This window comes from Parasteatoda tepidariorum, chromosome 4 (assembly GCF_043381705.1).
Source record: "Parasteatoda tepidariorum isolate YZ-2023 chromosome 4, CAS_Ptep_4.0, whole genome shotgun sequence".
Lineage (NCBI taxonomy): Eukaryota > Metazoa > Arthropoda > Arachnida > Araneae > Theridiidae > Parasteatoda > Parasteatoda tepidariorum.
Window position 1 is genome coordinate 99,232,317 of NC_092207.1, and position 10,873 is coordinate 99,243,189.

Here is a 10,873-nt window from a genome sequence, read left to right on the forward strand (position 1 = left end):
ATTTTTCTTAACGCTGTGTACCACTAATGCAAAAATAAATGCATTTTTTTAACAATATGTTTCTTTTTCTTTTTTGGTACTAAGTTTTGTTAATAAGTTTATTTGCATCAGTGAGAAGGATGATATTGCACAAAAGTTACAAATCACAACTGACTGTTGACACCACTAATTATTAACTGTTAACTCTGCAAAAAATAGCCAATAGAAAAATACGTAATCGTAAATTTTCAAGGCTAGCTTTGTTTTTAAATAAGTTGCAAGATATTTCGCATAATAATGCGTACCCCCGCTAAATTGTTCCCTTACCCCTGGGGGTACGCGTACCACACTTTGGGAAACACTGATATAAATGATTAATTTTATGTATGTTAATTTTTTGGAGCTCAATTTTAAACAGTATGTAATGTTATGTAAACATTTCTATACCCGGTGCCCTGCATACCATTAAGATGGCCCTGGTATGATTCCTTCCTCCAAAAGGAAATCATTCACCAATTTTGCCCGATGTGGCCTGCAATTGTCATCCATTAACGCGAAGTCATCTCCAATTGCTACAGCGTAAGGGACTATAATAGGTTAAAGGATCTCATCCCTATATCAGCGATGGGTTAGCTCTTCATTTCGAATGATATGGAGATCGGTGCGCCCATCAATGGAGAGGTCAGCTTAGACCCCCTTTCCCTGCCAAATCTTACATTTTCGTGCACGAAAGCAGTATTTCTTCCAGTGCCACGTCTTCTTCAGATGAAAATACGCCTATACTATCAGGATGAATAGAAAAACGGGACTCGTCAGTTAAAAGAATATTGCGCCATTCATTTGTCCTCCAGTTCCAGTGAAGGCAGTTTCGGACAGTTTGCGTCGAAACTGTGGTGCCAGTAGCCGAGGGAAGGTGTTGTTGAAGAAGAGTGGCATTCATATTTCGGTGTTTCCGAGCCGTTAACGCTAAATGAAGGTCTTCGTTTGGCGTTGTTGAAAGTCTACGCCCTTGCCCTCATCTTCGGCCTGCATTTTCAGTCTCCAAAAAACGGTTCCAGATCCTGGAAATCACACTTTGTTAAACTCTTATGGCTTCAGCTACTTCGGCTTGTGTTTTGACCCCCTCTAACCGGCCAACAACTCTCCAAGCTTCTGTTTCGGTTGAATGACATCTCACTCATCGAAACATTATTGAATGTCGATTATTCTTTTCCGCTTTGTTTTACATTAAGTTGAAAGATGAATCAAATTCGCCGCTCCTAAAGCGTCCTCTTCAACGTCAAACTCAAAATTTGCATACTGCGAAGTTTGAAAAGAAGAAAAATTTGCATTTGTGATTCTCTTCTTCCATTTTATGTACAAAAAAAAATAAAAATATTGCTTATATACCGTTATTTTATGCAAGACTTACAATATCCTTTAATTGTTTTGAGCTGTGTTTTTTATTTTCTGATGGTTGTTCTAAGAGTTAAAGCAATTAATTGGCGTTCGTCTCTCGGTTCGGAGCGTAATAAAATAAATAATAAAATATAAAAATATATAAATTAAATAATCTAATTACTTCTTAAATATTTGGATAACTCAAGATATGAAGGCGTATTTAATTTTCATTGCTATAATAAAGTTCATACATTGATCACTTTGTGTTTAAGTTAAAATAATAAGAAAAAACATAAATTTTCTCATTTATGAATAAGTGGCTAAAGCTGTCTTATCACTACAAAGTGATAATAGAAGTACTCTTTGAACTCTAATTTTATTGCTAAATTTTTGCGTTGCGTTCGTAATCAACACTTTCTTTATACCTTTGGCATATTTAAAAGCAAATCAGTCAAACAATTATTTGCGCAGTGAATAATAGTTCGTGAGTTGTTTAAAAACATCAAAGCAATTCTTTATATGTGATTATGCTTGAATATTTATTTTTTACGTTTTGCTTTAAAGTAACTTTTTTGTTGTTGTTATCTTTGATGACCTGTTTTAGGACTTGATGGTTTTGACTAGAACTTGAAAATGCGTGACACATTGCTGTAACGTTTATAAAACAATGTTAATAAATATTTATCAGGAAATAATTCAGCGCCATGTTTTTATTTCTGCAAAAAGAATTATACTGGTGGAAAAATTTTATTAAGAAAATTGTATTTAAATAACAAACCAAATATTGATAGAAAATTAACTTTTCAAATTATTATGTTTAGATCTAACATTTTCCCTTCATAATAAGTAATATATATGCTGCTGTCATTCATGAATAGTGCTGAATTCGGTGAGTGTTCATTGTTTGAATTATTCACTCTTTTATTTTTAACATATTTAAAAAGAATCAATTAAGTGATTTCTGTTGGCTATGAATTATTTAAATAGTTTTTTCATCGCGTTCTTTAAAAGCAACAATTTTTCAATGAAATGTTTTGATTTCGGAGTTTGATTTCAAATCATTCCGTCGACTGTGATATATATATATATATATATATATATATATATATATTGTNATCATGTTTTTAGGGCATGAATCTGAATTGAACAACCTGATAATGCTCACTCTGGTTATTGTTTCCGTTTTTAAAAGTGCTATATGTTGAGCCACCTGAGCTAGTTTTGGCATGTGACATTTTTAGCAGCCATCATTGGTCGATTTTCTAACGTTGCTATTCAGGGAGTTGTAATGAGGCTTTTTTTTTTGGTGCCGTGTAAGAGAAATATATATATGTAGATGGATTTTCTCCAATGCTAATAAATATTTTGTTAGATTAATGCTTTAAATAAATGGCAAATAGATGTTTCGCATTTTTCGGAAGATCTTATTTTTATGTTTAAAGGGTTAGCAATGTTATTTCTTACTTAAATTTCATTTTAAATTATTTCGACTGTCATTGAATATAAGCAATTAAAAAACAAAAACTCATTAATATCTAATAATATGCATATTAAAGCTGTCGGATAACCTTGAAAATAGAGTATTTATTGTAAATAGATTTTCTCGAGTGCCAATAAGTATTTTGGTAGATTAATACTTTTAATAAATGGTAAATTGATACGTACCTGCTAGCTGTTTCACAGTTTTCGGTTTACGAAACTGCCCAATCCAAACATCAATATTACATGATGAATAGGTAAAGGGCAGAAAGCAGTCCCAGGTGCTCAATTAGAACATTATGATTGTGGGGCTTGGCTACCGACAGTGTCAACCGTCTTCTATCAAAAGGTACCTCATGATAAAGTTGAGTGAATAGGTCTTTTATTAGTATATAAGATCACTAGTGTGAATAGGAATTGAATCATTTTAGTGGTAGCTAAGCTGCAATACTCCCCCAGCAGAAATAGGAGATAGAATTCAATGAATGGATATCACTGGTTGATTCATGGCAGTTTTGCAAGAGGCTGGGAGAGCTGTATTAAGATCACCGAAATTTGAGCGCTGGTGGTAAGAGCATATCTGACACTCATTGGTTTATGAGGGGACTAGAGATACTCTACTGAACAAAAATTAATTCTAACAGAAAATATTAGAGCGAGCATAATAACAAGGCTACATGCTTATGCCCATTTAAAAGTTCTTGTGATAAATAGGGAAGAAAAAAACATTTTCGTTATAAATTAGTTATTTCGCTAATACTGAAAAGATTCCTTTTCTAAAAGTATTAATGTTTGTAACTACGGTTTTAATGTACTTTATTTAATTTTGGAATTACTGATTCAACGATTAAAATAAAATTTAATTTAAAAAAAAAAAATTTGAAATAAACTCTTATATGTAACTTTTTGTTTTTTTTGTTTTTTTATATGTAACTCTTTTAATGTAACTTTTTATCGAATATTAGAATATATTTAAAAAAGTAATAGCGTTTTAAAAATTTAATTATATCGAATATTAGAACTATATTTAAAAAAATAATAGCATTTAATTCATAGGGTAGTAAACACCGTATTGTTTACCTTCAGGTAACATTGAGTAAAGCTCAAGATTGGTTATACTGTAATTATATATTATTTTTTTGCAAAATTGGCCGATGGTTAGGGAAATACACTGGTTGACAAAATTAAGAGATGGAAAGCATTTTCGCACATTCATTCGCACATGAAAGATACCCGCACACGCACACTGCTCCATGTGTTTGACAGTGGTTCCGTGAATGCCCAGAGATACAGGCAGGAGGTCCTAGAGCCCTATGTGCGTCTTTTCAGGGACGCTGTTGGTCCCTGAGTTCATTTTTACGGACGACAAAATGCGCGACCACATAGGGCTCTCATGGTTGATGAGTATCTGAAAAGAGAGGTTATTCAACGAATGGATTGGCCAGCCAAATCCCCTGACCTGAATCCTATTGAACATGCTTGGGATGCTCTTGGGAGAGCTATTGCGATGCCCCAACCTCGCCCCAGAACCATTCTGGAGTTTAAAATTGCTCTAATGGAGGAATGGGAGGGTCTTCCACAAGTCCTCCTTAACTCCCTTATTAACAGCATGCATACTCGTTGTGCATGCTGTCTGTCTGTCAGGGGTGACCATGCACCATACTAGAGGCAACACACACTGTACAAGCCTCACTTTTATTGTCATCTTTTATCCTTAAGTTCATACTACATTGGATTTATTGGTAATAGGTCCTGCCAGTGAATGGCACTTTCATTTTTGTTTTGCATACTTTATTATCATGGAATAAGCTATGTACATACCAAATTTCATTTATTTTTATTCAGTATTTTTTTAGATATTTGGGAAAATGTCTTCCATCTCTTAATTTTGTCCACCAGTGTAAATTTGAGAAAACTGTAGGAAGTAGAAATGTACAATTTGCTGTGCAAGGTCGATATTTTCCACTCCAAACTTTCTGAATCAGTTTAAAATATCTCTATCGATGGAACTCTAGACAGGCTGAACTATGAATCAATATTTTCTGCTGCGGATCAGACCAGTCCAAGTAAAAAATTTATTTAAACCTGTGTTAACTTTGTCACTAGACAACGCCGCGTTGTTGCTGTAAATACATTAAAATCATTCCTTTATGGTTTTCTTTTTGATTAAAATTGCTCTCTGTTGGAAAACGTCGTAAAACTACTCGTAATTTAATAAAATAATAGTTTCTTAAGCACAATGCACTGATCTGTACATTTTTATTTTCTTCATTTTTCGTTATTTGATTTTTCAAAGAGTTGGTCCTTTTTAGGACATTCAGTTTCAAGATAGTAAGTTACATTATTTCTTACAACCGAGTGTTAAGAAATAATTAAACTTATTATTTTGTAAATGGGAGAAGAAATTTAATTATTTCGCGATTCGTGATAAAATTTCGCGATGAATTTAAATTTTTTTTAGTTCCTTCTGAAACAGAATGCGAAATTTAACGAATCTCTATTGAGAAGATAGGACTGAAAACATCAGACCTGTTTGACAGGCCTGATAAATTAAGACGATTATTAGAAATCAATCAAACTGGTTTTAATGTTTATAATTTCACCTTCCATCGATGGCTCAGTGGATAGAGTGTTCGCCTTCCAATGAGGTGAACCGGGTTTGAATCCTAGCGATGGCTGGTCGATGCGTATTCCGCCTCCGGCTTGCACCGACCACAGTGCTGACGTGAAATATCCTCAGTGGTAGACGGATAATGGGTTAGAGTCCTTTGTGCCGATGGAGGTTCTCGTGGTCTTCTTCTCCATGCATCGCATATGCTGGTTCGTTGCATCAAAAAGCTCTCCACGAAGGCAAATTTCTCCCAATACTTGATTCAGGAGTTCTCTTGTCTTCTGGATTAGGTTCAAAATGACAAGGCTTCAGAGTTGAACATTGGTAATCGTAAACCCAAAAATTGGGTCGGCTGCTCAACGACGGTTATAAAATAAAATAAACAAATAATGATTCACCAGATTTCGATTACATTATTTTCCTCGTTTAAATATTAATTAGTGACCTTTAATGCGTTTATTTTTAAGTCTTCCTTTTTGACAAAGATTTTAAAAAATATATTTCAAGGACAGTCATTACAAAACACTCCGTATGCTATATACGTGGAAATAAAAATTGCATTTTTATTTTAGGTAATGGGCTTGGAATGCAGTTTTTTAATGTGCTTCATCGTGATATCGTTCTGCATTGCAGAAGGAGCGTTGCTGATTACAGATGAGTGCAGAGTTTATGATAGAAGTGATGAGTTTGGGAAAGCTGCGTTTTGCACACAATTCATTTCTAATCTAACTTCCTATAGCCTCCCACTTAATACCACAAGGTTACAAATCTATAGAACTTACAATTTATCGCAGACATTACCATTAGCACCCAATTTAAACATGTTGACGACGCTTGAGCTTCCTAACGATAACCTTGTCAATGTTTCTAGTGGAATGTTTGAAGGATTGTACAATCTCACAGTATTATCATTGGCTAACAACAGAATTCTGAAATTGCCGGAAGGTTTGTTTAAAAATAATTTATACATCTCAAGAATTGATCTAACGCGAAACTATCTTTTGTCATTTGAAGCATGTACTGTCGCTCTAAAAAATTTAAAATACCTCACAGATATAAATTTATCTGGCAACAAATTACTGAGAAATATTTTTCAAACTGAAACTGATGTTCTAGGAGAATTGACCATACAGAAGCTGGACATATCAGATTGCGCGATAGAGGTAATTGAAATAGCGGCTTTTGAAAATTTTCACTCTCTCAGTTTCTTAGATATATCTATGAATCCGCTAAGTGAAAAGGCAATGAAAAATTTAAGCCAAGGTTTAAATTTATCAGCGTTGAAAGAATTCCGTGCTACAGATATGAAATTCACAGCATATTTTTCTAACTCTTTCTTAAACAGGCTGAAGTGGACGAATATTGAAAAATTAGACCTTTCTAACAACAAATTTACCAGCTTTCCTCGGGGGCATTTCCCTCACCTAAAAGAACTTATTATTAATAATTGTGTCATCAATGTTCTTATGAACGGTTCGATTTCAGACATGCCAAGATTAGAAGTACTAACAATACAAAAACACCAAATCAGCCATATTGGAAACATATTTCATAATAATAGAAATTTGATATCTTTAGATTTAAGTGAATATGTAACTTTTACGATAGTTTCAAGAGAGTCTGCGACTGTAGACATGACCATTGAAGACTACTCGTTTAAATATTTGAAGAATTTGGAAACTTTGATTTTGAGAAAAACCCCTCTGAGGGGAGTTTTGAGACGCTTCATGCTGTTTGGTTTGACGAATCTTACAAAATTAGATTTTTTTAACTGTGCCTTTGAATCCATACAAGAAAATGCATTTGAGACTTTAAGCAGTTTGAGGTCGCTTGATTTATCATTTAATATAATCTTTGAACTACCTGATAAAGCGTTCTATGGCCTTAAAAATTTAAAAAATTTAGATCTGTCGCGAAATAGGCTGACATTTTTGAAATCAAGCGAACTTTTAAATCACACTCCAAAACTTGAACTGCTGAATCTCAACAGAAATAAAATTCAAAGTTTATCGATAAAAATGTTTTCCAAACTTCATTCAATCGAAATGATACAGGTCTCTGAGAATCAGATTCAACCATGGAATAAAAAACTTTTTCAAAATAACCCGAACTTAACAATTTTTATTTTTTCCGAAAATTATGTGAACTATTTTACTCGTGAAATGCTTCAAGATATAAGCTATTTAACACATGTTGATTTTTCGAAAAATCCATTTGATTGTTCTTTTTGTTCTACCGTTGAACTGCAATCCTGGATGAACGATACCAACGTAACAATATCGAATCTTCAGCGCGAATTACATAGTTATGATTGCTATTCACCCGAATCATTAAAAGAACAGTCTTTAATGGATGTTAATTTATCAGATCTTGAACTAAAGTGTGTTCCATACATTTTCGATTTTATAATGTTTGCATATTCTTTAATTTCATGCTGCATTTTCATTACATTCATTGTAGTCGCTGTTTGGTATAAATGGAAATGGAACATCAGATATATAGCATTCAGATTAAGAACAAGAACGAAACGATTCAAAGAAAATGTCAAGCGATTTGAGTTTGACGCTTTCGTGAGCTATTGTGAAAAGGATTTCCCGTGGGTGATAAACCAACTTATACCTGCTATTGAAGAAAATGATCCTAATATAGTATTATGTTTGCTTGATCGCGATTTATGTGCCGGGAACTCCATATTTGACAGCATCAACTCTGCGGTTGAGCAAAGTCGAACTACTATTCTTGTACTCAGCAACGCGTATATGAATTCCAACTGGAACGTTTTTGAAACTCAAATTGCACAGAGCAAACTTTTTGAAGACATGAGAGGTGGCTTAATTCTGATTTTTCTTGAGCCAATACAAAAATTGGAAATCACGAAGAATCTCCGTTACGTTATTAAAACTAGAACGTGTTTGCAATGGACAAAAAATGCTACTGGTCAAAAACTTTTTTGGGAAAGGTTAAAAATGGCGATAAAGAAACCAGAAGATAAAGGCATATCAACTCACATTACTTGAAATAAATATAAGAAATATAAATACTGTGTTCACTGAGTGTTTAGATCTTTTAAATCTAAATTTATGCAGGAAACAATAATAGGCCTTCCTGATAGCTGAGGTATAATTCGTATCAATCAGTCTAAAACTTCAAAGAGAATGCATTATATGAAAGCTGGTGGTGCAGAGACTACATAAGAGTACAATGTGTGATAGCCTCAAATCTGTTCCTACATAAGGTTCACTATATTGATGCATTTTGGTTTTGAGATCAATTTTTGAATACATTAAAAAAAAAGGAAACATTGTTTTTCAATGATTAATGGAGCCATTTAGTACAATTATGGTGCAATAAAAAAGTTTTCAAAAGATTTCGTTTTTGTAAATTTTAAGTTACTTATAGACACATGCTTATTTCCTTTATTAGTGGATAGCAATTTTTACTCGCATAGTAATTTTCTTTGCAGGTGAATTAGCTTTAAACAAGCCTTACAAACTGATGTGTTTGTGTGATTTCTATTTAAACACTTTCAGTAGTGTAATCATTCAAAAATGGATAAATTATTTCATAGAAAATATACTTACACCATTTTTGCATGCAACGGCTCAATTGTATTGTGTTAGGCAGGTCGCGCTGGAAACAGCAAATACTTAAATTCGAATGGCATGTCTGTGGGGATCATTGGGAAACGCGGTAACAGAACATCTTCTCCTTTATTTTTGCCATTTATAATGTTAACTCGAAGATATTGGTCATCATTCTTTTCATTGAAAAGCTCGTAGTTGCTAAGTCTAGGTGGATTGATGTTTCGGAGAAAAATGATAGATATGCCAATTTTCAATGTTAATACGTGCGGCAAATCAAGTGAATTCAGAAATTCATTTGAGTAGTTGACAACCTCGTTCTGATCTATTACAGTGTCGATGAACTTATATGTTCCTGCATTTCTTTTAGACTCTGATTATTGATGTCCTACACGGTACATTGTTTGGCTGCTAATATAGCCCTCTCACTGAAGATACAAAAATTTCGCGCGATTTTTGGGAAAACGTTGTGAATAATGGTTGAAATAATTTTATTGGAGTCTGTTGGCATTTCATTCTGAATGCTTGTTTTTTTCTGTCTTTTTAAAAATAAATAAGCGAATAACCTTTCGGGGTTACTTGAATTGTTCAGTTTTAACTTTATGTAAAATATAAGAATTTTCATTGAAAATTGCATTTATTAAGTAAATATTTATTTAAAATACGTCCTTTAAATAACATTTAATAATTTATTTAACAATTTTGAGTGTTTGTGTGACATAAAACCAAGTAAATAAAGGCAAGAGATAGGCTGAATAAATGTTCGCCAAATTTTATCTCAGAACCGCCAAATTTTATATTTACTTTTAAGTAGTATCTCCGTGCTTTTAATTATATTTCAATTTGATTCACTAATAGGTAAGTCGATGTAACGGATTATCCTAGATGAGGTTAGCGTCGTTTATAGCCATAAGTTGCTCAATCTTGTAACTCGTCCGCATTTGTGAAAGTTTTTGCTCCGAAATGGCGTTGGACTAGCTAACTCAGGGGCCTTAATCTGCATAGCGAATAAAAAATAATTAAATTCGCTATCGCAGCGAACAATAGGGGGCGTTGTTGTATGAAACGAATACCTGTGATTTCTATATAAACAATCACTCAGTTACTCTGGAGACGTCTTTAATTTAGCATGTCGCATTGTAACGCTCCTTCTTTATAGTGGCTTATTAAATTTAAAAAAGAAAAATGTTTGATATTCTTCCTTATGGAAAAGAAAACAAAATGGTACAGTAAAACTTGTGTAAGTTGACCACTTGTGGTGCATTGTTTTAGTGGTCAACTTAGACAAGTGGTCAACTTATAGAGGGGGAGGGTCATTGTTTACTTTTTCTTTTCCTATATCATGTTGCTATATATTGAAATTTTTTTTTACTTGACTTAAAAATTTTATTCAGAAAATATGCAAATGAATATGTTAAGAAATGTGTTTAAACCTGAATGAACTTCAATTTGATACATGTAATTCTAATATTTAACTAATTTTTAAAAAAAAAATTATTTGGTTAGTTATGCATGTGAAGTGTTTAATAAATATAATTTCTTAAAATATCAGAACACGAAAACATGTAATTTGAAAATCTTTCACAAAATAAAACTATTTGGACACTTTAAAATTTATTTACTACACAAAGATTCAGAGTATTCATTTATTCAAATGCTCACTATTGCAACAGGAAGAGCAACTTTTCAACTAACACACCTGTTTTCAATGAACGGATGAAAGAAATGGTAAAAAGCTGACTCCTTACAGTTTCCCCTGATGGTCAACTCACAAAAGGGTTTAGATTAGTTTTTTACACTATTTCACCAAACAAGTGAAATTTTAACATACATTACCAAAATG

At 33.0% G+C, this 10,873-nt stretch overlaps 1 protein-coding gene across 1 annotated transcript; it reads left to right on the forward strand.

The window, feature by feature from the left end:
* The first annotated feature begins 1,692 nt into the window (after positions 1–1,692).
* LOC107441185 (toll-like receptor 13) lies at positions 1,693–8,816 on the forward strand. Its single transcript, XM_016054346.3, has 2 exons — positions 1,693–2,248; positions 6,022–8,816. The coding sequence occupies exon 2, from the start codon at positions 6,025–6,027 to the stop codon at positions 8,464–8,466; it is 2,442 nt and encodes an 813-aa protein (XP_015909832.2). The 5' UTR covers positions 1,693–2,248; positions 6,022–6,024; the 3' UTR covers positions 8,467–8,816.
* The last annotated feature ends 2,057 nt before the right edge of the window (positions 8,817–10,873 follow it).